This window comes from Caretta caretta, chromosome 8, assembly GCF_965140235.1.
Source record: "Caretta caretta isolate rCarCar2 chromosome 8, rCarCar1.hap1, whole genome shotgun sequence".
NCBI classification, from domain to species: domain Eukaryota; kingdom Metazoa; phylum Chordata; order Testudines; family Cheloniidae; genus Caretta; species Caretta caretta.
Genome location: NC_134213.1, coordinates 87,980,939 through 88,005,088, shown reverse-complemented (window position 1 = coordinate 88,005,088; position 24,150 = coordinate 87,980,939). Strand labels below are relative to the sequence as shown.

Here is a 24,150-nt window from a genome sequence, read left to right as displayed (position 1 = left end):
CGTTTGGTTCATGACTTAAAAATCGAGTACAGGTGATGAAATCTTGGCAGTGTTAACAAAAAAGTAGTGTGTATTGTGCTATTTTTTACGCTAGAAACTTAACCATTTGTAGAGAAAAAGGAACAGTCAAATTTTCACACATTGAAGTTTCATTCTGACATAAAATTTAATGATAAATATTAATAGAAATCAAGCTTTATATTTTAGCCAACATAAGTACTTTCAACAAACTCAGGTGGTGTATCAGGGAGACATTTTCTGGGTGTATTTGTGTGTTTTCTGACCTTGAGAGAGAATATATTCTAATGCAAGGCTGTTTCTCTGCAGGAATTATTCCTGATGAGACTAAGGCTTTATCTCTTTTGGCACCAGCTAATGCTGTGGCAGGTCTGCTGCCTGGAGGTGGTCTCCTGCCTACTCCCAACCCACTTTCTCAGGTAGGTTTTCATTTGCTTGGAGTGAAAGGAATACTGTACATATTTTGCTAGATCTTAATCTACTATATTAATGCACTTGGGCAAATAGGCTTGGATGGCAAGAAGAGATTTGACTTTGTATTGATCATTGTAGTGGTTTAGTTAAACACTGTAACCACACTGCAAATCAGTTGTACCATGATGAACTGTATGGTATAACAATGGTAGGTCGTTAGTGTGGAGACTGGGTTTTTACAAGCATGCTCAGAAATTTAATTAGTGCTTCTAGTAGCCTGTATAAGTTCTTCGGTGACTCCTAACCATGGGGAAGAAGAGTTTGGGATTAAATTATTCAGAAGATTTTATCAGACTTCTGTTGGGGCAAGTTCTCAGTTCTATCTCTTTATATTAAAACCATTAAATAACTTGGTCCAGAACTGGCTTTAAATACAGTTATTGTTTGAAGGGTTAGTTTCTCTTAAGATGGACTGTATACATTCTTGAAAATGTGTATATTGTACACAGATCCTTAACTTCAATTGTGCCAATCTGAAATGCGCTTTACTTTGGAATTTATTTAATAGATTTTCTTATATGATTATTTAGGCTTTCTCAGAAACTATAATGGCTGGTATGGATTTTTAAAAGCATCTAAAGGAGTTAGGTGCCCAGCTTCCATTGACTTTCAGTGGGAGTTGGATATATATATTCAGTAGGCATGTTTCAGAATTCCATTATTGTTTTCATAGAATCTGTTTGAGTATCCTTGTATGCCTTTAAAGGGGGAGGGAAGGTACATACTTACTATGCAGATCTGTTTTCTGTGTGTATTCAGTCATAATTGCTCACTTCAGTGAGAAAAATGGGGGGGGGGGGGTTGCATATTTTTAAAACTGCCTTTTACTTTGGCTAGCATTGCAGACCCACTGCAACTAAAATAGTGAGATGGATTCTGTTCCTTCCTTTTTAGCATCTGCAGTTGTTTACTAAATTCTAATGGCTTACATCTGGTCAGTCAGTTTGCACAGGTATTTCTGAAGGTATAATATTACCTTCAGAGCCTTTTATTAGGCATGATGAATGCTACGGAAAGAATCCTGGTAGAGTTTGTAGTCTGGCTGTTAAAATTGCCTTTTTAATTGTAATCTAAGCATACTTGCTATAGAAAGTGAAGCAATAAACATAGTGATATTTTTAGTCACTTTTTTCAAAAAAAAAAAAAAAAAAGTCATTTTAAGTTGTTTGTGTGGAATATAATGGCAAAGTCTTTTTGGTTGGTGGTTGTTTCCCTCCCACCCACCCAGCCCAAGGGAGTGGGAGGCAATCTTTTTTTTCCCCGTAAAATTCCAATAGTATTACTTCTATATGTTTCAGTTTGCAAATACATAAGTAGGAGAGGCGAAGTGGTCTTACTGGCACTTTTGCTAAAGGGTATATTAATGTACATGATTGCTAGATTGGGTTTAAATTAGGAGGTGATGTGGTAGTGTTAAAGGGACTGTACTGTGTCAATGCCTGTTTTTTAATTTATCATCTGTGTGTTATAGATTGGTGCTGTTCCTTTAGCTGCTTTGGGAGCTCCTGCTCTTGATCCTGCCCTAGCTGCTCTTGGGCTTCCTGGAGCAAACTTAAACTCTCAGGTATGTAAGTGACTTTTTATTTTTTTCCCAGCTTTGGCAGACTTTTAGACTGTGATCAGTAGATTGTGATCCACCAGTATATTAATTGACCGATTGAAGGTCCAGGACTTGCTATATTTATTCCTGAACCAGTGCTAAAAAAATACTGTTATAGCAAGGGACCAAATTGGGCATAGTTTTAAGTTCCAATAATTTTTAGAAATTAATCCTATTTTTCATATGATACAGTACATTTGTTTATGGGCCTAGCAGTTTCATAGTACAACTTAAAAATCCTTTTACAGTCTTGCTTCTTTTCTAATTTAATCCTGACACTTGAGATAATATATACTAAAGAATTACTGTCTCTAAAACCCTGTGGTTGATTCCAACTGAAGACTTGGAACACCAGCATTCAAATGGTGTAGGTCAGGCTCCTGGGGGAATTCTGTGCCTAAAAATTCTGCACAGAATATTTTAAAGTTCTGCAAATTTTATTTGTCAAAATAACACTGTATAATCATGCCATTTTCAATTATTTTGGTAATTTATTTCAAAATATCTGTCTGCAAGTATGTCTGTAACAACACACACCCCCACCCACCCCCCAGAAGTAGAAGGTTAAAGAAACCACTGAACCCTAGTCCCTGTTTCTTTGTGTTGTCTCTGCATTTCTCAACTGTAAGCACTTTGTGCTCTTGTTTTTAGCTATATTCCATGTGTATTCAGGCTTGGTTAACCTGTCAATGTGTTAAAGCAAATTTCATGCTTTTCAACATGTTTTAAAATGTCTCTTCACAGTCTCTTGCAGCAGATCAGCTATTAAAGCTCATGAGCACAGTGGATCCAAAGTAAGTGCAAGTGATAGCTTTCAGTATTTAGGTTTATATTGGCGTGCACTTAATCTTGAGGGTAATGTTTCATGTCACTCAATACTGACCCATTTCCCACACCTGGCCAGATAAAGACTGGAAGAAACTAGCTTCCTGTGGAAGCCACCTGGGCTGGGGGTGGGGAGTTGGTTCACCGTAGCACTAGGCATCAAAGACTGTGTTTCTCCTAGTTTGGTGGCGAGAGGAATTCAGTTTTTTCATTACTCCATGCCCTTTATGTAAAGAAACTTGTGGTGCAGTCACTTTAATCCTTTTAAACCATTAGGTACAAGCAAGTACACCTTGCACGGAAACAAGTTGACTTCTGAAAACAAAGTTAAAACGGAATCTTGTGTTCTGCAGGTCGCATCAATCTGAATTAGTTTACTTTCTCCTCTAAGGATTTACCCTTTAAGCCGATCAGAATAAAAATTTCTGCCTTTTCAAAAATATTTGAGGGGTAACATTGGTAACTGGTATCTATACAAGACAATAAATGGACCCCTTACTACTTGTGGGCTCAATAGTGATACCCTGGGCCAAAGCAATAAGAGGATGTAAGCTATCCCATGTCCTCATACCCTGTATCACTGCTTCCAGCACAGAGCAGTTTTGTGGAGCTTGCTACATAAGATGTCTATCCAACCTCTTTCCATTTCTTCCCTGCCCACCCCTGTGAGTAGGGGAAGGAGCAATGTAGTTACATCAGAATACACTTCATCTCCAGTTGTGCTTTGGTCCTCTTGATTACACCCCTGCATGTCAAGCAATATTTTTATACTCCTCCCTAGTCATCTGTCCAAGTTTTCACTACTTGTAAGCATCCTTTTTGTGTTTAAGCCCACCGTAGATTTCTCTGTTAAGCCAAGCTGGTCGCCTGCCATATTTACTGTTCTTTCTGCGCATCGGGATGATTTGTTCCTGTGCCCTCAAGAAGGCTTCTTTAAAATACAGCTAGTCTTCTGGCCTCCTTACCCCCTCATCTTAGCCTCCCGGGGGTCCTGTCCATCAGTTCCCTGAGGGAGTCAAAGTCTGCTTTTCTGAAGTCCAGGGTCCATATTCTGCTGCTCTCCTTTCTTCCTTTTGTCAGGATCCTGACCTTGACCATCTCATGGTGATCGCTGGGCATGCTCATGCTGCCCAGTGTGCAGTGGTGTGGTCATGGTGCCTGGCTCATGTTGTCCTATGCGCAGAGGTGTGGCCACCGAGCATGGCTCCCGCTGCCCTGTGTGTGATGGTGTGGTTGTGGTGGGTTCAGTCAGATAGGCTGGAGGGTGCACATGACACTCTTTCCCCCAAGCAGTGGCATGACCAGGAGGGAGTTTGACTCAGAGCTGCAATCTCCTTCTTGGGCTAATCAAAGAGCAGTACCCCTTACTTCCAAGCAAGTTGCAGTCTGCCCAGTCTAGGTCAGTATTCGTTTAAAAAGTCATTTTTTTTCAATCTGAAATTTCATTTTCATTTCACTTAATGGCTTGTTCCAGGTTGAACCATGTAGCTGCAGGTCTTGTCTCACCAAGTCTGAAATCTGATACCTCCAGTAAAGAAATAGAGGAAGCTATGAAAAGAGTAAGAGAAGCACAATCACTGATTTCTGCAGCCATAGAGCCAGGTAATTGAACTACTTTTAAATATTTGGTTAAACACCATTTTTGGTGGTATAGCCGCTAAAAAGGGCTTATACACTGTAAAACATAGTTTTCATACTTTCCTTTTTCACTAGGAGGGTGGTGAAACACTGGAATGAGTTACCTAGGGAGGTGGTAGAATCTCCTGCCTTGGAAGTTTTTAAGGTCAGGCTTGACAAAGCCCTGGCTGGGATGATTTAATTGGGGATTGGTCCTGCTTTGAGCAGGGGGTTGGACTAGATGACCTCCTGAGGTCCCTTCCAACCTTGATATTCTCTGATTCTATGATTAATGGGTTAATTTTTAATTGCGAAGTGTTTCTACTGCAGAAGATCCTTCAAAAGTGGTTGAATGATTCACCTGGAGCTCAAATTAGACCACACAATTATTAATCTATGTTATGTAAATGATGGAAGAGTGCTCTGGAGAATAAATTAGTGAATGAGACACATCATTTATCAAAGTGCATTTGATTGAAGATGATGAAATGCCTAAATCGCCCCCAGAATGAATTCTAGAGGAGTTGCTATAGCCACCTCTGCTTCAAGTTTTTTATTGAAAATATCAAGTGGTCAGATCACTTGGTTGTCAGTAAAGTGTGCTATTCTCAGTGATTGCTAGTGTTCACGTGACCAGATTAGGAAGTAGCGAAAAGGAGAGGAGGCCATTTTTATCATAATTTGGGATAAAAATTCTGTTTCAGGGAGAGTTGGCCAATTCATTTTCAAATTCTAAATTGACACACAATGAACCTGAAACGTGACCTTTAAGGTAAAAGAATGTGGTCGTGCCCTATTTTCTTTTGTTGCTTTACGATAGGTTAAAGAAGTCTGAATGCTTTAAATGTATTTTGAGAGAGAAGGGAACTTGAGAGAAGCTCCATTGATCAGAAGTGTTAACTCTAGTCATCTTGATTTCTGTTCTAGGACTCTCTCTTTTAAAGGATCCAAAGCAGTGAGTTGGGTTTCTCAGCCCTTAAATGAAGGGGTGGGAATGCTGAAACTTTAACATAAGTTTTTCTTCCCACAGCTAAATGCTTGAGTTGAGCAGGTGTGAAAATATTTTTTCACTAGTATGAATAAAAATTACTTCCCCTCTAAATCAAGTTTCTTGTTATATCATAGTCTACTAGTTCTCCAAAGCATCTTCCAAGAACAGGCTAGACCAGACCTGAATTTCTGATATTTAAAACAAAACAAAAACACCACCACCACCACCAAAAAACAACTTTTCAAGCTTTCTTTTGCTTCTTTATGATGTCTGAAGAGGGTGCAAACACACGCTTACTTCCTTTTATGGGTGGTCTTAAAGATAGATACCACTTTTACCTTTGTACTAATGTTTCCCCTTCGTAATTTCAGATAAAAAAGATGAAAAACGAAGGCATTCAAGATCAAGATCACGATCAAGAAGGAGGAGAACTCCTTCTACTTCTAGGCACAGGTTAGATTTCTCACTCCATAAATATTAACAGAAATAAGTGCCTTACACAGTTCCTTCAAAATTCCGTTTAAAACGTTAAGCTTGGCAATACCGGCTGTTAGGTACAAATAGAGAAAAAAGCAAATCTGTTTAGTGGTGTTAAGTTGACTACCAGGACCAGTGCAGAGTATGACAGTGAGTAAAGCCATGTAGAGAGCTTGGGAACGTGGATTGGAAAGTGACATTGTAGCACAGACAGTCCTGTACTTTACAGCACCAAGAGTTGCACTGACAACTTGCTCGGAGCCTTAAGAGTGTCCACTGAAACATTTTTATTTCGCACCCTGTGTGGTGGAGCAGATGTCCCACACGAGCAGAAAAAGGGTTAAGGAGAGCCTATGGTCTCATCTAGCCTCGCCCTGCTATACCTTTAGCCAATGCTAAACCTGCAGGGGGAATAAAAGGAGAGAGCCTGGCTCAGTTGGGGGCTAGTTGGTCAGGAAGGAGGGACAGAGCTCCACCTGAAGGGAGCTTTGCCTGCAGAGCTGTAGCAGGACAGACACTGGAGAGGAGCAGTTAGACCCCAGGAGTGAGCAGCTCCTCTTACCCCCCCCCCCCCCCGGTGGCTGTGTTATGGTGTCTAGAAGGTCTCCAGGAGGGTGCTGCTCTCTCCATGCTGTATGGATTTGATGGAGAATGCAGGCAATGACCTTCCTGTGGAAGGGAACTGGTCAAACCTTAAAAAAGGAGGGACCCTAAACAAATGCCACCAGCCCCTGTAGCTGGATGCATATGGATTAGCTGCTGAAGTGAATGGCTGAGCAGAATGCTCAACAGCAACTTTTCCAGCAAATGGCCAACCAGCGGGAGCCGTTAATCCATGATCTAGCAGCCCAACAGCAGCAGCTGGTACAACAATTGGTCACCCTAATACAGCCAGCCACTACAGTGGTACCAGCAGGCCTAGACCTAATGGCAGATCCTGTTCCTGTCAGGAACAAAGATAGGGCCTAATAGTGACACCAAGGCGTTCCTCAAAATCTTTGAACAGGTAGTCACAGCAGCTCGTTGGCCCCTTGAACAGCAGGCAGATTTGCTTGCCCTATACTTAACTGGGAGAGTGCAAATGGTTTATGTACTTTAGACTTTTTACTGCCTGAGATTATGGACAGGTCAAAGTGGCCATCCACAATGCTCTGGATGTCTCAGAAGAGATGTTCTGACACTTCCTGGAGGAGTAGTATCCTCTGAGAGCATGGCTCCCCCCCCCGCCCCTCCCTTCCCCCCTCTCCCCCCAGTTGCCCAAAAGCTATGAGATTTGTGTTGGAGATGGCTCAGACCTCAGATAAAGACATGAACCTTGGTGGTAGAGAGAATTTTATTCAAACAGTTCACCCAGATACTCCCCTTCTCCACTCCCTCCCCCGAGGGAAAGGACTGGATCCTACAGCTTCAACCTGAGGCAATGACTGACACCCTTTGCCTCATGGAGTACTATCTGACAACCAAGATCCCCATGATGATGATCTGCTACAGGCCTGCTGGAGCCAAGGGACGAGCACAGGCGAATGAGAGAGCTGGCTACAGAGGCTGACATCTTGGCAGGGGTTCCACCCTGCTGACCCCTCACCAGGACACATGAGGTGAGGTCCTGTGTGTTGCAGGGACGTTGGATAGCCTGGACCAAAGGTCTGGGGCTGTTGACCTGGGTCCCAGTTCAAGAAACCACCAACCTGCCTGGCCTTAAGAAGGGAACAACCATGGAAACTGAAGTAGGGGGACCCTACTCAGAGGAGACTTTTCAGGGACCCCAGGGGGTGCTGATCACAGCATCAAAGCCCAAAACGTGGCTGTCCTGGGCAGTGTTCCCAAGATCGCAGCTTTCTGCATATATGGATAGCGGGAGCCCATGCTTGAAGATCAAAGTCTTATGAAGTTGATCACCCCCATAAGGGTGATCTTTTGGACTCAGCATATTCTCAATCCTGATGTTGATCTTGGTGGTCCCAAATCCTGGATCACCCTGGGGAACTCTCCTTCTACAATATGTACACAGGGACATGAAACCCTACCCTTGCGTCCAAGGTAACCTAATTGTGGGGAAGCATAATGGTTGGCCTGGCCCCATCCCTTGCCTATTCCGTTATTAATGGCTGAGATTGGGAATATTGCAGGGATCTGATGAAGGAATCTTTGGGACCTTTTTCTGAGCAACAAGTCTCCCCAATTCCACGTACCCTAGTGAACCGGGTGTGGGAGATGTCTCTTCTCTAGCAGCAGGAACTTTCACGCAAATTGGCAACAGCCAAACAGAGTGAGGCCCAATATTATCCCAACTTGGAGACCCTTTCTTCCCTCGAGTATGAGATCATAACAAAATTTTCAAACTCCTTGAAGAATGGAAAGCTGATGACATCCTGAGCTGACCCTATACCCAAGTGGTGGTTGTCGGTGAGGAATTGGTGGAACCTTGACAAGATGAAGCTTCCCTCATTTTGAGAGAAGGCCAACCGTCTACTTCACCTTGAGAGAGACTACCAGACCAAGGAAATGAGAGAACCAGCTTCTGGTGCCCAGATCCTACGAGAGGGAGGTTATATGGCTGGTCCACACCAGATCCTTCATGGGCACCTTGGGATGGAGAAAACACTGTCTCAAATTCTAGCCTGGGCTTTTTGGCCTTTAGTGTATATGGACTTCCCCAGCTTTTGTGCTTTGTGTGCCAGCTCACAACACTCTGGACAGTGGTTCCCCTCCCACACATGAACATACCCTTTGAATGTATTGGAATGGACATAGTTGGCCCCGTAACTATGCTGCAAGCTACCAGTACATTCTGGTGCTTGTAGACTATGCCACCTGGTATCCTGAAGCTCATACTTATGTGCTCTATAAATACCAGAGTAGCTGCTTCTGAACTTTTGAAGATCTTTGCCTGGGTTTGGGTTCCATGGGAAATTATAATGGACTTGTGTACAAACCTCATTTCCCAGACGATGAAGCAAGAATGTCAGTTGTGAAAATGAAGAATCTCTGAATGTCTGTCCACTGTTCCCACAGAGATGGGCTAATGGAACACTTTAACAGGTTGCTAAAGAATATGCTGAGAAGGTTCATAGCTATGGATATCTGCCACTGGGACCAAGTGAAGTGCCACAATCCTCCACCGGCTTCCTAACATTTGAGCTATTATGTGGGAGACAAGCATGAGGGGTTTTGGATCTCATTCAGCAAATGTGGGAAAAACGGTCACCTCAGTTTGACATTGTGGTACAGTGTGTTCTTAGCCTTCAGGAGAAGCCTGAAGTTCTAGGCTCATTTGCCAGCAAGAACCTCCTAGGTGCCCAGATCACACAGGAAGCATCCTGTCATAAAGGGATCCACCTCCAGGTGTTTCACCCTGAGGATCAAGTTCTCTTGTTATTTCCAAATTCGTGTGGAATCAAAGCTGCTGTCAGGGGCCTTATGAGGTGATACAACAAGTGGAGCCTGTGAATTATGAGATCCAGCAACAGACAGAAATTCAAAGTTTACCTCATGAATCTATTAATGCTATGGAAAGCCTTGTTCATAGCCCTTACCCGCTGGAGACCAAATTAGTCCCGCAGGCCACTGCAGTCTTGAGGGTTGGGATGATCAAAATCAGGAGCAATGTCACTCCAGAACAGAGGGTCCAGCCCCACCAGTTGATCACTGCTGCCTTCTCCACTGTGTTTTCTGTGCAGCCCAGATGAACTCATCTGATCACTCATCACGTCCAGACTGAACCAGAACACTTGTCCAAGAAAATCTACAACCCCATCATCCCGAGAGGATGAGAGAAACTAACTGACGCTCCTGCTTCACAGTGCTAGTGCTGAGAATAATTGAGTTGTTTACTGACTGGAGAGCCCAATAACGCTGGTCCCTAAGCCAGTTAGGACCACTTGCTTTTGCGTAGATTTCAGGAAAGTCAACATATTGAAAGTTGATGCCTACCCTCTGCCATGTGTTGACTAATTCTTGACTGGCTAGATGAGGTGGAGTACATTACCCTCATGCCTGAGACCTGGGGGAAAAACAGCCTTGCTTCCCCTTTTGGCTTCTTTTCCATTCTTGATTTGCTGTTTGGATTCCATGACCCCCCCAGCCACGTTCAGAAGGTTAATGGACCAGGTCTTCCAGCCCCATAACATGCTGCTGCATACCTGGATGACATCGTAATCTGTAGTCAGACTTGTGAAGATCATCTGAAACATGTAACTGCCGTGCTCCTGTTCCTTAGGGTGGCTGGCCTCACTGCAAACCCTACTAAAATGCCATCTGGCAAAAATGAGATGACGTACATAGAGTATGTCCTGGAGAAGGGCAAGGTGCAACCCTTGTGGATAAGGTCCAGGCCTACAGACACGCCCTTCACCAGCCCCAAAGAAACGGGTACACTGTTTCCTAAGACTGAAATAATGCTACCAACAATTTATTACTGGCTTCTTGGCCATGCAGCCTCCCTTATGGATCTCATTAAACCAATAGCCCAAAGAAATTCCAGTGGGCCAACATTTGTGAAAAGGCCTTTCAGACCCATAGGGCTCACCTCTTCTGAGAACCTGTCTCGTATAGCTGCAGCTTCACTAGGAAATTCCCACTACAGAGTAACACCTCTGATGTGGGACTAGAGGCGGTCTTATCCCAGTTGGTGGAATGTGAAAAAAACACCCCATCCTCTACCTTGGTTGGAAATTATTCCCAATGGAGAAGGCATATTCCATAATCATGAAAGAGGCGTAGTCAGTGAAGTGGACCATGGACTTGCTGTTATACTACCTTCTTGGCAATAATTTCACTTTAGTTAGCAACCATGCCATGCTACATTGGCTCCACGCCATGAAAGACACCCAACCCCAAATTAAGAGGATGGTATCTATCTCTCAAGCCCTTCTCCTTCCACATCCAGTACATCACACAAATTGTGATTGATTGTTTTTCTTGGGAGAGCTGGTGGGGGAGGGAGGTACCCAAAATGGTATTTGGGGGTGGGAGATGTGATGGGATAGAAAGGCCCCACACCAGCAGAGAAAGAGTTAAGGAGAGCCTATGGGTAAGGCTAGCTCCCCCGTGAGCTATATCTGCACCCAGTGCTAAGCCTGGAGGAGGAATAAAAGGACGGAACCTGGCTGTCGGGACCTGGCTGGTCAGCACAAAGGATGGAGTTCTGCCTCTCTGCTTGCAGAGCTGCGGAAGAACAGGTCTGCTAGCTGGAGGAACATTTAACCCCAGAAACAGGCAATGCATGAGTAAGAGAATGGGAGACAGGCCTGAAGGGAAGGGTGGGGTGCCCCACTGGAAGACTGGGGGATGGCCCAGAATTGACTTGGGTGTGCTTTTTGATTTGGAACTGTTTTAGGCCTCTTTCCCCCTCCTCCCTCACAGTGGGATAAGACTGAAGGGACAACTAATTTGTGGGCCAGAGGCCTACTACAGTGTCACCAGAAGGGGGCACTCATTTCTCTCCTTGGAAGACCCAAGTTAGGGCACTTCAAAGGTCCCCATGAGGGTGTTGCTTTTGCCACACTATTACACTGTGTTTATAATCTAATTCTAAGTATTTTACCTCTTATCAATGCAATTTTAAAAACTGAATGCATTAATCTTCCCCAATCCCAAACCCTTCCCTCTTCATTGCTATCAACAACTAACCTATTCTATCGTTTGGCCAATATTCATCTTTTACTCCTCCTACCACTGCGTCCTCTATGCTGCAAAGTAATGTCTATTTATACTACTTTAAATCTGCCCTTTCATTTTTCATCCTTAGTTGTATAATCCATGCTCGGGTAATCACATGTCTAGATTTCTGCAGGGTTCTCTTTAAGGTTGACTGTTTGCAAAATCAAACACCAGGAAATTTGTTTGCAACATAAATTTGGGTTATGCAATATTCAGACACCCACAAATTATATGTGCTGATGCCACTACTGCCGGCTTCCGATTCAACAATGACACATATGTATTTGATATGATCTCACATGACCTCATAAACAAACTAAGAAAATGCAACCTAGATGAAGCTACTAATAAGGTGGGTGCAAAACTGGTTGGAAAACCGTTCCCAGAGAGTAGTTAACAGTGGTTCACATTGCTGGAAGGGCATAAAAAGTGGGGTCCTGCAGGGATCAGTTCTGGGTCTGGTTCTGTTCAGTATCTTCATCAGTGATTCAGATGATGGCATAGAGAGTACGTTATAAAGTTTGTGGACGATACTAAGCTGGGAGGGGTTGCAAGTGCTTTGGAGGCTAGGATTAAAATTCCAAATGATCTGGACAAACTGGAGAAATGGTCTGAAGTAAATAGGATGAAATTCAATGAGGACAAATGCAAAGTACTGCATTTAGGAAGGAGCAATCAGTTGCACACATACAAAATAGGAAATGACTGCCTAGAAAGGAGTACTGTGGAAAGGGATCTGGGAGTCGTAGTTAAATATGAGTGAACAGTGTAACACTGTGGCAAAAAAAGCAAACATCATTCTGTGATATATTAGCAGGAGTTTCGTAAGCAAGATACGAGAAGTAATTCTTCTGCTCTACTCCGCGCTGGTTAGGCCTCAACTGGAATATTGTGTCCAGTCCTGGGCATCACATTTCAGGGAAGATGTGAACAAATTGCAGAAAGTCCAGAGAAGAGCAACAAAAATGATTTAAGCTCTAGAAGACATAACCTATGAGGGAAGATTGAAGAAACTGGGTTTGTTAAGTCTGGAAAAAAGTTGACTGAGAAGGGGACATAACAGTTTTCAAGTACATAAAAGGTTGTTACAAGGAGGAGTGAAATAAATTGTTCTTAACCTCTGAGGATAGGACAAGAAGCAATAGGATTAAATTGCAGTAAGGGAGGTTTAGGTTGGACATCAGGAAAAACTTCCTAACTGTCAGGGTGGTTAATCACTGGAATAAATTGCCTAGGGAGGTTGTGGAATCTCCATGGAGATTTTTAAGAGCAGGTTAGACAAACACCTGTCAGGAATGGTTTAGATAATACTTAGTCCTGTCATGAGAGCAGGGGACTGGACTAGATTCAATGATTTCAAAGTGGATGATATTTTCAGAAACATTCACTTCTAGTTTAAAAAAATATATATATCCACACTCATTTGACTCGGTCTTCACTCCAAAAACACTGTTTCTTATACTGAATGCATATTCCACTGGGCTGTTTGCTCCTAGTAAACACAGCAAATTTTACTCTATATACTAGTGGCTTAAACACTTTGGGTTTTTTTTTAGAATGTCCTGACTGATTAAATGTAAAACCAGGATATTTTAGGTGTTCCAATGCAATATCTTGGCACTTTGTCTCTGGCCTCTCAGTTCTTATCTTGCACCTCAATAGTCTGTGCACAGTTAAGTCATGCTAATTATGTCCCTCCTGTCTTCATACTGCTCTACTGGGTCCTCTAAATCTTCTGCATCAAGTTTCAGCTTGTTCCGACATTCAGATCTGCAGTGTTCCACTGGTGCTTGCATCTCTGATCTGCCTGCCAACATGCTTTATCAAATACTTTTTCCTCTGGCTCTCATCTCCATGCCTTCTGTGCTGCTCCTACTGCTGATCAGTATGATTCACTTTCTCCATTTCAAATAATTCCTCCAAAACTTCCTTGCCACCCTATCTGTTTTCTTCTGCCACCATACGTGTTTACTCACACATCGAAGTAGATAATGTTGCATAGCTGATAGAGGTTTCCATCACTCGTTCATTACCTGTACTTTGTGGCGCTTGCTTTTCTGTTGTGGCCTTTCTGGGCATGACTTTATGGGTTCCATCTTTATTTTTTCTGTATGCGCTGACCGCTTTTAACTAATAGTCTGGTATGCCTAGGTCAAATATATTTTTGTAATCCTGTGTTTAATGCGTTGTTCGATAGACGATCAAGAAGCAGATCAAGGAGGCGGTCACATTCAAAGTCAAGAAGTAGGCGGCGATCTAAAAGTCCAAGAAGGAGGAGATCTCATTCCAGAGAGAGAGGCAGAAGGTCTAGGAGCGCATCCAAAACCAAGTAATTCCCTCTTGCGACTTCAGAAATTTTCTAGAAATCCAGTTGTTAATTCTGAAATATATGTAATTTAACTTCTATTAAAGAAAATAGCCAGGTCATCAACTACTGCCAAGTAGTTTTTATTACTGTGCCACAAATTGGAGATCTTAACAGTGATAGGTACTGAAGTATAGCACTGACAAGGTTTAAACAAATAACATTTTTGTATAATCTAACTTTTCATGTCTTTGAGGAAGTATCTTCGTAAGAGTAGGTTTGTGTTCTGCTGTGATGCCCAAAGTTAAGATATCTGAGTATGTATATTTAAGAACTTAAATGTGGCCTCATTTTCATAGATGCTGAAAACATGCAGCTTCTGTTAGTTTCAATGGGAGCTGTGGATGCTTATTACATTTAAAAATCAGTTGTAACTTTTAGCATCTAAGCTTGGTAACTCCTTGGCTGTCTCAAAGAATTAAAATTGCCGTTCTGCTATTTCAGTAATTGTCCCACTCTGCTTTCACTCTCTCACTAATGAGTTTCACAGTGGAGAGACAATTTGTGCTGTAAACCACAACTCTGGCATTTATCTGGTATTATTTCCTATTCTTGTGACATGCAAATATTTGTCTCTATAACTGACTGGTTTTGAATATATAACATTTCATTGCCTTTCAAGGGATAAAAAGAAGGAAGAGAAGGAAAAGAAACGTTCTAAAACTCCACCAAAAAGCTACAGCACAACCAGACGATCGAGAAGCACAAGCAGGTACCAGAACTTGGGTCAATTTCTTAGTCTGTGTTTCAAGAATAGTATATAGTGGTATTGGTGTAAAAGTTTCTAAACTGGTTTGTCACATCATTGTGACAATTATCCTCTTTCACCTCTGAAGAAATCAGTTCTAATTTGCTGCGGAGTATTGCTATAGATTATGAATTAGCACTTCAACTAGGGTTACAGAGACTTACAGGAGCTGTTCCAACAAAACCACCACAGCCCATTTATCAAAGTACCTGCAGCTCCCACTTCAAGGAAAGTGAAACAGAGACTCAGTCTTACCTGGAGCTTTTAAAGAAATCTGTGCAAAGCCTTATTGATCTAGGCACATCTCTCTCTTTTTGTTTGTTTGGGGTTTTTTACTGTAAATCTCATACACAAAAAAAACCACCAGTCTTAAATTAACATACTCAGAGTGCTTCTGGACTCCTGAAAAGGTCACAACTCAGAGACTGTTTACTGTGACAGCTTGAAAACTACAGGAACATACCTGCGTTTATTTTGTCCACCTATAAAAGAATAATAGGAGAAAATGTACTTTCAAATAAAGCACCTCTTAAATGAGCGTGTGAGAGAGATGGATGTACCTGGACTTATGAAGTGCCTCAAATAAGTTTAAGTGCTAAGAAGGTATTTTTTGGTCTCTGAAAATAGATTTCTGCTCCTTCCTTGTGAAAAATGGATGTTGTTTGAAACAACCATTTTCCTATTGAAAACTCTACATGATAGCTGAAAATCAAGCTGTTTCATCTGACTGTTACACCATTAATATCTGTAATAAGAACTTAGATGGCAATTTATTTCATGATAGTGGAGGTAGAATAGAGGGCAGCTTGTGCTGCTCATCAACAGCTGCATTGGCTTTGCAGTGCTGATAATAGTAAATATGTCTTTGGTAAAACAAGCAGGAGTGTCTCTGTAGAGCAATACTCCTTTAGAGTGTAGATATGAGCCAGTAGAAATATATTTAAGTTAATATAAACTGTATAATTTTAACACTTCTGACTTTGAGATGTTTTTGGACTGTTCTACCCTTTAATGCCTACAGAGATCGACGGCGCAGAAGAAGCAGGAGTGGAACAAGGTCACCTAAAAAGCCCAGGTCCCCTAAAAGAAAACTGTCTCGGTCCCCATCTCCAAGAAGGTCAGTGTGCTAGCAGGCCTCTGAATTCAGTTGCTCTGTATCTCTAATTTTCAAAGGGGTGTCTGGGGAGGAAACAGTCCTGGTGCCTGAAATGTTTGAGCTATAGTGGAGGGGTATAGTTTTATCCTTTTCAACCAAGGAATTTCTTGAACTCTGCTGTAAATTCTCCATGAAAGGGAAGTCATGATTGTTGTTCTGGCACTAATAAATGTGTGTGGGAGGGTGTGTTGCATTCTGGAAATAAACTTCATGTCCTGCCTTGCACTGTTTAGAAAATTCCCCACTCTGTCTTTTCACCTCCCTCTCTTGCTTTGAGCTGCGATAGGGAGTTGGCTGGTCGTGATTGTATTCTAAAGGAATACTTAACCTTGGCTGAACTGATGTTTTGTGACTGTGGTGGTGGCTTAAGCTAGGTTTTTGGCATGAGGGGCTGGTTCTGTGTGAAGGAATTACAGTAAAGTGTTAAACTTAGTTTTTGCAATGTGCAAAGATTGAGCAAGGTACTCTACTGTCATCTTAGACATAAAAAGGAAAAGAAGAAGGATAAAGACAAAGAGAGAAGCAGAGATGAGAGAGAGCGGTCAACGAGCAAGAAGAAAAAAAGCAAAGACAAAGAGAAGGATCGGGAAAGAAAATCCGAGAGTGACAAAGACGTAAAAGTATGTTTAAAAACTTGTTTAGTTTCACTGCCTTTGGTGTAGTATTAACCTTAAACCCATAAGAACCTTGAGGCAAGTTTTACTTTTACTTTTTCATCTCGGCAAAGCAGGTCACAAGGGATTATGATGAAGAAGAACAAGGATATGACAGCGAGAAAGAAAAAAAGGAAGAAAAGAAAGTAGCAGATTCTGCTTCTCCCAAAATAAAGGAATCACCAGTGGATAAGGGAAGTGGAGATTCAGCAAGAGAATCCAAAGTAAATGGGGATGATCATCATGAAGAAGACATGGATATGAGTGACTGAATATTGCCTTTGCAGTGAATGCAGCTGCAGACATGCATCAGTGTCATTCCTGTGTGATTCTTTTATGCTGTACTTGTTAATCCTAAATCTAGATGTATACAGCTCTAATCTATAAATGGTTGTAAAGCTCCTGATATTAATTTACATCAAAAGCTTTATAGTGAGAGGTACTTTGGTTGCCGTTCTTGCTATGGCCAAATTTGGTTTGAGTAGCCAAGTAGGTCTTATTAACTTGGTGCTGCTTCAAGCAAAAGTGAAAAGCTGCATGCATCTACAGCAGGCATGGATTGTTTATGTTGTATGATCTCCTTTAGTAAATTGGCTCACTTATGATAGTGTTTCTAGAGTTTGATTCATTGCAGTAATAGAGCAGTATAGGGAATGCACTGATTGCATGTTAATTGTGGCAGAAACATCCTAAATGTTCTAAGAAAATTCTACAACATATGATGGATCTTTTTAAGGGTCTTAAGTGTGGCTACACAAGATTAATATTCATAGTTACATCTGGAAATAAGCATTCTGATATAAATAGATAATCTTTTTAGCCATGTGGCTATTTTTCGGGGGGTGGGTGGATGGGTTTTGTTTCATTTTGACAAGGTTAAAATGCACTAACCTTTTCGGATGGCTAATGTTGATGGTCTTTTACTCAGTCAATTTAAAATCCATGTCAGGCAGTGGAGAGAGGTATAGTTTAATTCTTAACTACTTCTCTTGGGTCTGGGGAGGTCAAATTTTCTGATGTAGTAATGCAAAATCTCCTGACTTGCTCAGTGTCCAATGATTAGAGGTTGCTTTGTGCAGTTTTCATCACCCAGTTTTTTATTTTTATTGTATTTGTTCATGAGCTAAATATGTTGCAAAAAGAGGTAGTGCATTTTAAAATTGACCTTTGTATGCTTTTAAAAGCAAGTCTACTTGATAATGTACTTTTTACTTGATCTCAAGTTGTATAAACTAATAAATTTGTGTTTACTGTCACTGCAATAGTAATCTTATGCACACAGTGATTCCATGTTATGCAAAGTAGTTAGATGAGCTGTTTTCTTAGTTAAAGACGTTTCAGAGCTTTTACTTTTGTGCAGGTAAAAACAAAAGTGGGCTACAGTCTGTGCCATGTTGATGTACAGTTTCTGAAATTGTTTTACAAGACTTTGATAATAAAACCCTTAAATTTATGCTCATGTTTCTGTAAAACTGTACTTGTATTTATTTACACTATTGAATGTATGAAATTACCTCATTCATTTAGAGTTGACTTCCCCCCCTCACTACCTCCTTTAACAGTATCACAGTTTAATTCCATTTCTTTTACTAGTAAATGTAGTGAAGAAAACTGTTAAGCCAGTCTGTCTTTCAGCTCTGAGTTAAGCCTTTTCCCCCTCAGTATAGTATGTATTTTACCTTAACTGGGGATAAAAAGTAATAGACCTGAATGAACTTAAAGTGTTAAGTACTTTTCAGATATATTTTTCTCATTGTTAAGTATGTATTTTCATTGAAATGTAAACACTTGCACCTTTTATCTTCTCTAGAATGGTGATGGAAGATTAGCAGGAACAGGATAATGAAATGCAAGGGTGTGCATCAGCTATACATCTCTAAAAGCTAACCTATAAAAGAAGGTCCTGAAATGACAGAACAATTCACTGGTTTAAATGAGTAGGTATTGGAGTCAAACTAAAATTAGCACAAGTGCTTGCAATTTTTGAGTCTGGTTTTTAAAATTCACTTTTCCACAGACATTTTAAAATGAAACTTGCCATTTAGACATGCAGTGTCATTTTTAGAATTTGTAGAAATGTAACTTTTAAAAAACTGTTGAGTATTTTGTCACTACAGAGAGGTATATGTCAATACAAAGAGTTCTCCTAGCCTTTTCTTTTTAGTTGAGTGAAACAAGCTGATAATCCCCATTAATCAAGAAAAAAAGACATGCATATTGCATCTTCTAATTAAGTTACATTTCCTTCACGTTTGAATTAAATTTACCTTATCTTGCTAGCAAGTACAGAACAAAAAAAAGCCCTCCTGCTTTTATTAAAACATTTGTGGATTATTAACACTATTGCATAAGCATTGACTAATGAGGAGGATCCTGTCCTCAGATAACCAACAAATGTGGTGGGTACAAACTTGGAAAAACACTACACAAATTAAGTTTACACTGTTTTTTTGAAATAGGAGCATTGTGTGTTAGAATTGGTTTGTGTAATATAACTCAAGTGCAAGTGCCTGAAGACACAGTGGAAGTAACAAAGGTTTACAAACTACCATTTACTAATTCACATTCATTCACCAGTGCAATGAGTGAATCCTTCTACCTGTTATAAAATTGAACACAAATACCCTAGTTGCCATTCAGAAATCAGCATGTGCTAAATTCATTTTTCCTCTAGCAGACAACTTTGGGATCATTTTGGCAAATGTTCACTTTTAAATGTAGAATACTTTGAAGTTAGCTTAGATCATATCTTAGTGTGTGGTAGATACCCCTTCATCAGCTGGGGCCAAATATAAATAAGATGTGGCCTAGCAAGCTTTTAATGTCCCCATGCATTCAGGTACACTAGGTCTATGATTGGTGGCAGCTACTCCTGAGCCTTCACTGGTAGCTCCACCACATGTGAATTGCCCCCACTCCTCTTGATGGAGTGTCAGCTTTGAAGCCTGAGAAATGCTAACATTCAGCATTTTACCAAAATCACTAACTGTGCTTATGTTAATCAGAAAACATACATTCTTCAAGTATATGTCCATATGAGTGCTCCAATGTAGGATGGACAGGCATCCATGCTTTCTCAGGCCTGTGCAGAGCAGCACCTCAAGCCTTCAAATGAGGCATGGACCCACCACCACTCAGTTCCTTCTTTACTGCCTGTGACTTGAGATGAAGCAATTGCTTGTCTAGTGCTTCTCAACTTCCTGCCTTGCTTTGTATTCTGATTTTTGTCCTTATTTCTTTAATGTTATATGGTTGTGTTTAGAAAGGGTTACTCCCATCCCCACCCCCATCTTCCCTTCAGTCCTCTACCACTCTGGTTTATGCCAAAGACCCAGGGTTCAAGCCCTGACAGACCTGCCCAGAGTGATGGGAATTCAAGCTTGCCTTGTAGTGATGGGAATTCAAGGTCTCCCCTGCCTCAGAGGCACCCATATCCCATCTGCAACTAATGTATGTATGGAGTTTAAAGATGGGTCTCAGAAAGAAGCTAGACTGAAGCATCTTCTACTAGAGTGCTCACTAGCCTCAGGAGGGCTCCACTTTCCACTTGTGTACATCAACCTTAAATTCTTGCAGTACCCCATGGCAGCAGCACCTTCAAAGGCTAGAATGTCTAAGACTACTACTTTCTCCTTCCAGGGTATCCAAGAGGGAGAGGTCACCTCATAAACCCCCCTCTAAGACCTCATATCCCCCAAGGGGTGCAACTAAGGCTCCATCTGAGCCTGGGTACCAAGCCCCTAGTATTGCACAAGAAGCAGCATGGTACTGACATTTCTAGGCACTAAGATCAGGCACAGGCCTCCTCTACATGACACAGGAGAGTTATGTCCCTTACATCAGGGCTTCAAGATCAGAGAAGCTCTTCTACAAGCCTCACCAGTACTGTGCTCACCATCTTTGCAAGGCCAGGTCCCAGCACCAACTCAGTCTTCTGGACATCATAAGCCTCCAGATTTCTTTTCCCAGGGGACTTGTTTATACCAGTGGTACCAGAATCTCTCCTGCTATGGTCCTTTACCATGACCCCTTCCCTGGTACTGCTTAGATTGAACATTGGCCAGACCTCCAGCCTTCAATACCCATGTCTGATGCTCCCTCCTTCAGCCCAGGGGATGATACTTCTCAGAGTCTGAAGGCCTCCATAGAGGGCTCTTTTTCATCACCTTGCTACTACACCCTAACGAGCCTAATTCAGATCCCCCCCAGACATCCTGGAGACAGCTTATGACTATCCGTGGGGACCCTTCCCCTCTCTATCCCCTCAGTGGGTTTACGAGAATTCCTGGGTCACCTTAGGGAACAATTTTATAAGGGTTCCAACCAGAAAGAGATCCCCAGTACCAGCTGGTACTGTATCATTCACAGGCATTGACTGATAGACCTTGAGTACCCCAGGATCACCATTTGGTACTCCAGTACCTTATGCACCTCAGCACTAGGAGACACCCAGGAGCAGTTCTCCCCCCTCCAAAGGAGGGAAACTCACCCCCATCAGCTAAATCGTTTTCATCCCTGGATGAGGCAGTAATGCCTCCACAACTTTCTTGCACCAATGACTCTGGGGCTTTCCAAGACCTCATAAAACATCTGACAGAATCCCTCCGGATCCTATTAGAGGAAGTCTAGGACTCTCACCTGCTCACAGAGACTAGTAAACAAGTGCCATGGTCCAAGCCCTAGCTGTAGGCAGATAAAAAGTACTACATTCCAGCCAAGAAAAGGGAGCATTTATTTTCCCACCCTACTTCTAATTCACGGGCGGGTGGATGTGGCTAATAAAGGGTAGAGGCAAGTCTATTCCAGACCCTCTCCTTATAAGGAGTCCAAAAGTTTAGACTTCCAGGGTAGGACAAGGTACTCCTCAGAAGCTGTCCTATTCTGTGTTGCAAACTACCAGGCCTTGTTGGCAAAATGACTTCAACACATTCTCCTTTTATTTGACATCTGCCAGAGGACCAGATGGAACAATTTCAGGCCATGATTTCAAAGGGCCAGTTATAGCCAGAAACTCCCTCCAAGCTGCTGTAGATATCCCAGACAGCTTCTAGATCCTTAGCCACAGCACTGTGGAGAGCATCCTATTGTCTGGTCTCCCAAGAGGTGCAGATTATAGTTGAAGGTCCTCTTCTCCCCCTCTCCCCTTCGAAGAGCCCAGCTCTTCAACTCTGACATGGATGCCTCCCTACACATACTGAAGGATTTGAGAGCTACCTTACAGTCACTGGATATCTGAGTTACTGCAACAAAAAGATGGTTTGGTAACTATAAATATAACAGCCATTTAGGCCATTCCAGTACACCAAGCAACAGGCTTTCTGAGACCTTCCTACTTTCAAAGGAGGAGATCTGTTCCTCAGAATAGGGGACTACCACTTTCTACAGCAATACCTGCACCTCCCTCTAAGAAATAATTTGATGTCTCGGTTGAGGGCCTCAACCAAATGTACCTACCTGGATCCTGTGTTGAATGATTCCATTCATCTCCCCTTCGCTCCCCCTGAGATCAGCTATCCTACTTCCTCCCTGCCTGAGCACAAAGTACCTCAGACAGATGGATTTTGGAGGTGATCAATGTGGGATACATTGATACACTGTCCCTTCATCCGTATTCCTCTTCAGGAACTCCTCTCACAAAGATCTCTTGAAACAAGAGGTCCAGTCTCACGGTTGGGGATGATTGAGCCAGTTGCCCCAGAGTTTATCAGAAGAAAGTTCTATTCCAACTATTTCCTAGTTCTCAAAAGGGGTGGAGAATGGAGACTAATCCTCAACCTAAGAAACCTGAACCTCCTTTCCCAGCACTTCAGGATGGTGACGCTAGGCACTATAATCCTGTTCCTAGATTCAGGAGACTTGTTGGTCACCGTCAACCTCTGTGATGCCTGCTTTTGTGTAGCTATCCACCCATCCCACAAACAGTTCCTACGGTTCAATTTAGGTTTAAAAGACTTACCAGTAACAAGTCCTTTCTTTCAGGCTCTTCACAGCATCTATGGTCTTTACAAAGCTTTCAGCAGTGCGGCCCATCTACATCAGTGGGGCATAGAAATCCTCACCTGGATGCTTGGCTCCTCAGGGGTTGATCAGCTGTAGAGATCCAGTCTGCAACCTCCAGGACTCCCTCTTTCAATCTCTAGGCCTCAGCATCAATAAAAAGAATTCTACACTGACACCTGGAGATTAGACTTTATTGGAGCCATTCTAGGCTCCCTAACTGCCAGTGCCTCTTGCCAAAGAGAGATTCTCTATCAGGTTTAATCTTGCCAATACAACATAGCTTGCAAGAACCTGCCTACAACTTGTATGCCTCCACATTTGTCATGCCTCATGCAAGACTGCCCCTCAGGTGCCTTCAGATATGACGTAAGGTCAGAGCAAGATCCCAGTCTTTATGTGCAGCATTGCTTAAGCTTTGAAATTGGTGCATGTTCTGTTAGATAGCCAGTTGAGATTTCTATCTTCCAGGATGCCAGAATACACATTCTGACTAGACGCTTCCTTCAGGACCACAAATGGGAGCTCAACAATGCTGTCTTCCTTAGCATCTGCCAGACTTGGGGGTCCCCAGAAGCAGACCTCTGCCACCTAAACAACATGAAATTCTGTCCTGCTCCAAGGGAAAATGTCTGCAACTCATTGGAAGATACCCTCAACACTGCCCACACCCCTGTATCCTAGTACATACTCACCTGAAGATCTTACTCAGATTGCATCAGGAAAGAGCAAGGGTTTATCCTCGTAGCATCATCCTGTCCAAGACTTGAACCTCCAGCTCAGACTTCTTCTCCGGAAGGATCTCCTGTCACAGAACTCAGGGACCATGATCCATCCCAACATTCTCTTTAAATCTGAGAGCATGGAACTAACCTGTTCGGAGTTCAGTCAGTTATCCTATCTAGCAGGAAACCTAGCACTTGCAAAACTTACATTCAAAAGAGGAAATGCTTCTACGACTGGTCTTCCATTCACTCTTCTGAAGCCTTAATGGTTCTGCTTTCCAAAATCCTGAACTACCTCTTATATAAGCCTTGTCTTTAAATCCATGAGCCCAGAGCACATCTGGCTGCTATAACAGCTTTCTTCTCCCCCATTAAAGGCTTCAGTCTTTGCCCGTCCTATTACAGCTAGATTCCTACAGTTTGCCTCCTGTACAGAAAGCAGCACCTCCCATGGGACCTCAGTTTGGTTCTCAATGCCCTGAGAAAATCTCCATTTTAACCAATGGCTACCTGTTCTCTTTCCTGCCTCTCCTATATGGCAGCTCAGCCCTAAGAGCACTGAGCTCTTTCTTCTAGCTGAAGTGATAGCTAGAAGAAAGAGCTCAGTGCTCTTAGGGCTGAGCTGCCATATACCACTTTTTATAAAGACATGGTTACACTGCATCCCCATCCTCATTTGCTCTCAAAGTTCTCTTCAGAATCGCACATCGATAAAGCGATTCATCTGCCAGCGTTCTACCCAAAACCTCAGTCCTCTAGAGAAGAGACCAGCCTACATAAAATAGATGCCAGAAGGGCCGTTGCCTTCTACCTTGACAGGACTAAGACCTGACAGGCACCTCA

General features: G+C 42.3%; 1 protein-coding gene across 2 annotated transcripts in view; it reads left to right on the top strand.

The window, feature by feature from the left end:
• The window catches only part of SRSF11 (serine and arginine rich splicing factor 11), a 43,304-nt gene extending 25,266 nt beyond the window's left edge, over positions 1 to 18,038 (top strand). Inside the window, exons 3-12 of one of the 2 annotated variants that reach the window (XM_048860097.2) lie at positions 328 to 437; positions 1,964 to 2,056; positions 2,837 to 2,886; positions 4,392 to 4,519; positions 5,897 to 5,978; positions 13,861 to 13,992; positions 14,651 to 14,740; positions 15,798 to 15,893; positions 16,414 to 16,552; positions 16,663 to 18,038. In XM_048860097.2, the coding sequence (XP_048716054.1) occupies positions 328 to 437; positions 1,964 to 2,056; positions 2,837 to 2,886; positions 4,392 to 4,519; positions 5,897 to 5,978; positions 13,861 to 13,992; positions 14,651 to 14,740; positions 15,798 to 15,893; positions 16,414 to 16,552; positions 16,663 to 16,857 (1,115 nt within the window). In that variant the 3' untranslated portion in view covers positions 16,858 to 18,038. Of the gene's footprint in view, positions 1 to 327; positions 438 to 1,963; positions 2,057 to 2,836; positions 2,887 to 4,391; positions 4,520 to 5,896; positions 5,979 to 13,860; positions 13,993 to 14,650; positions 14,741 to 15,797; positions 15,894 to 16,413; positions 16,553 to 16,659 lie in introns of both variants that reach the window. The other variant, XM_048860096.2, reaches the window with a different exon arrangement.
• The last annotated feature ends 6,112 nt before the right edge of the window (positions 18,039 to 24,150 follow it).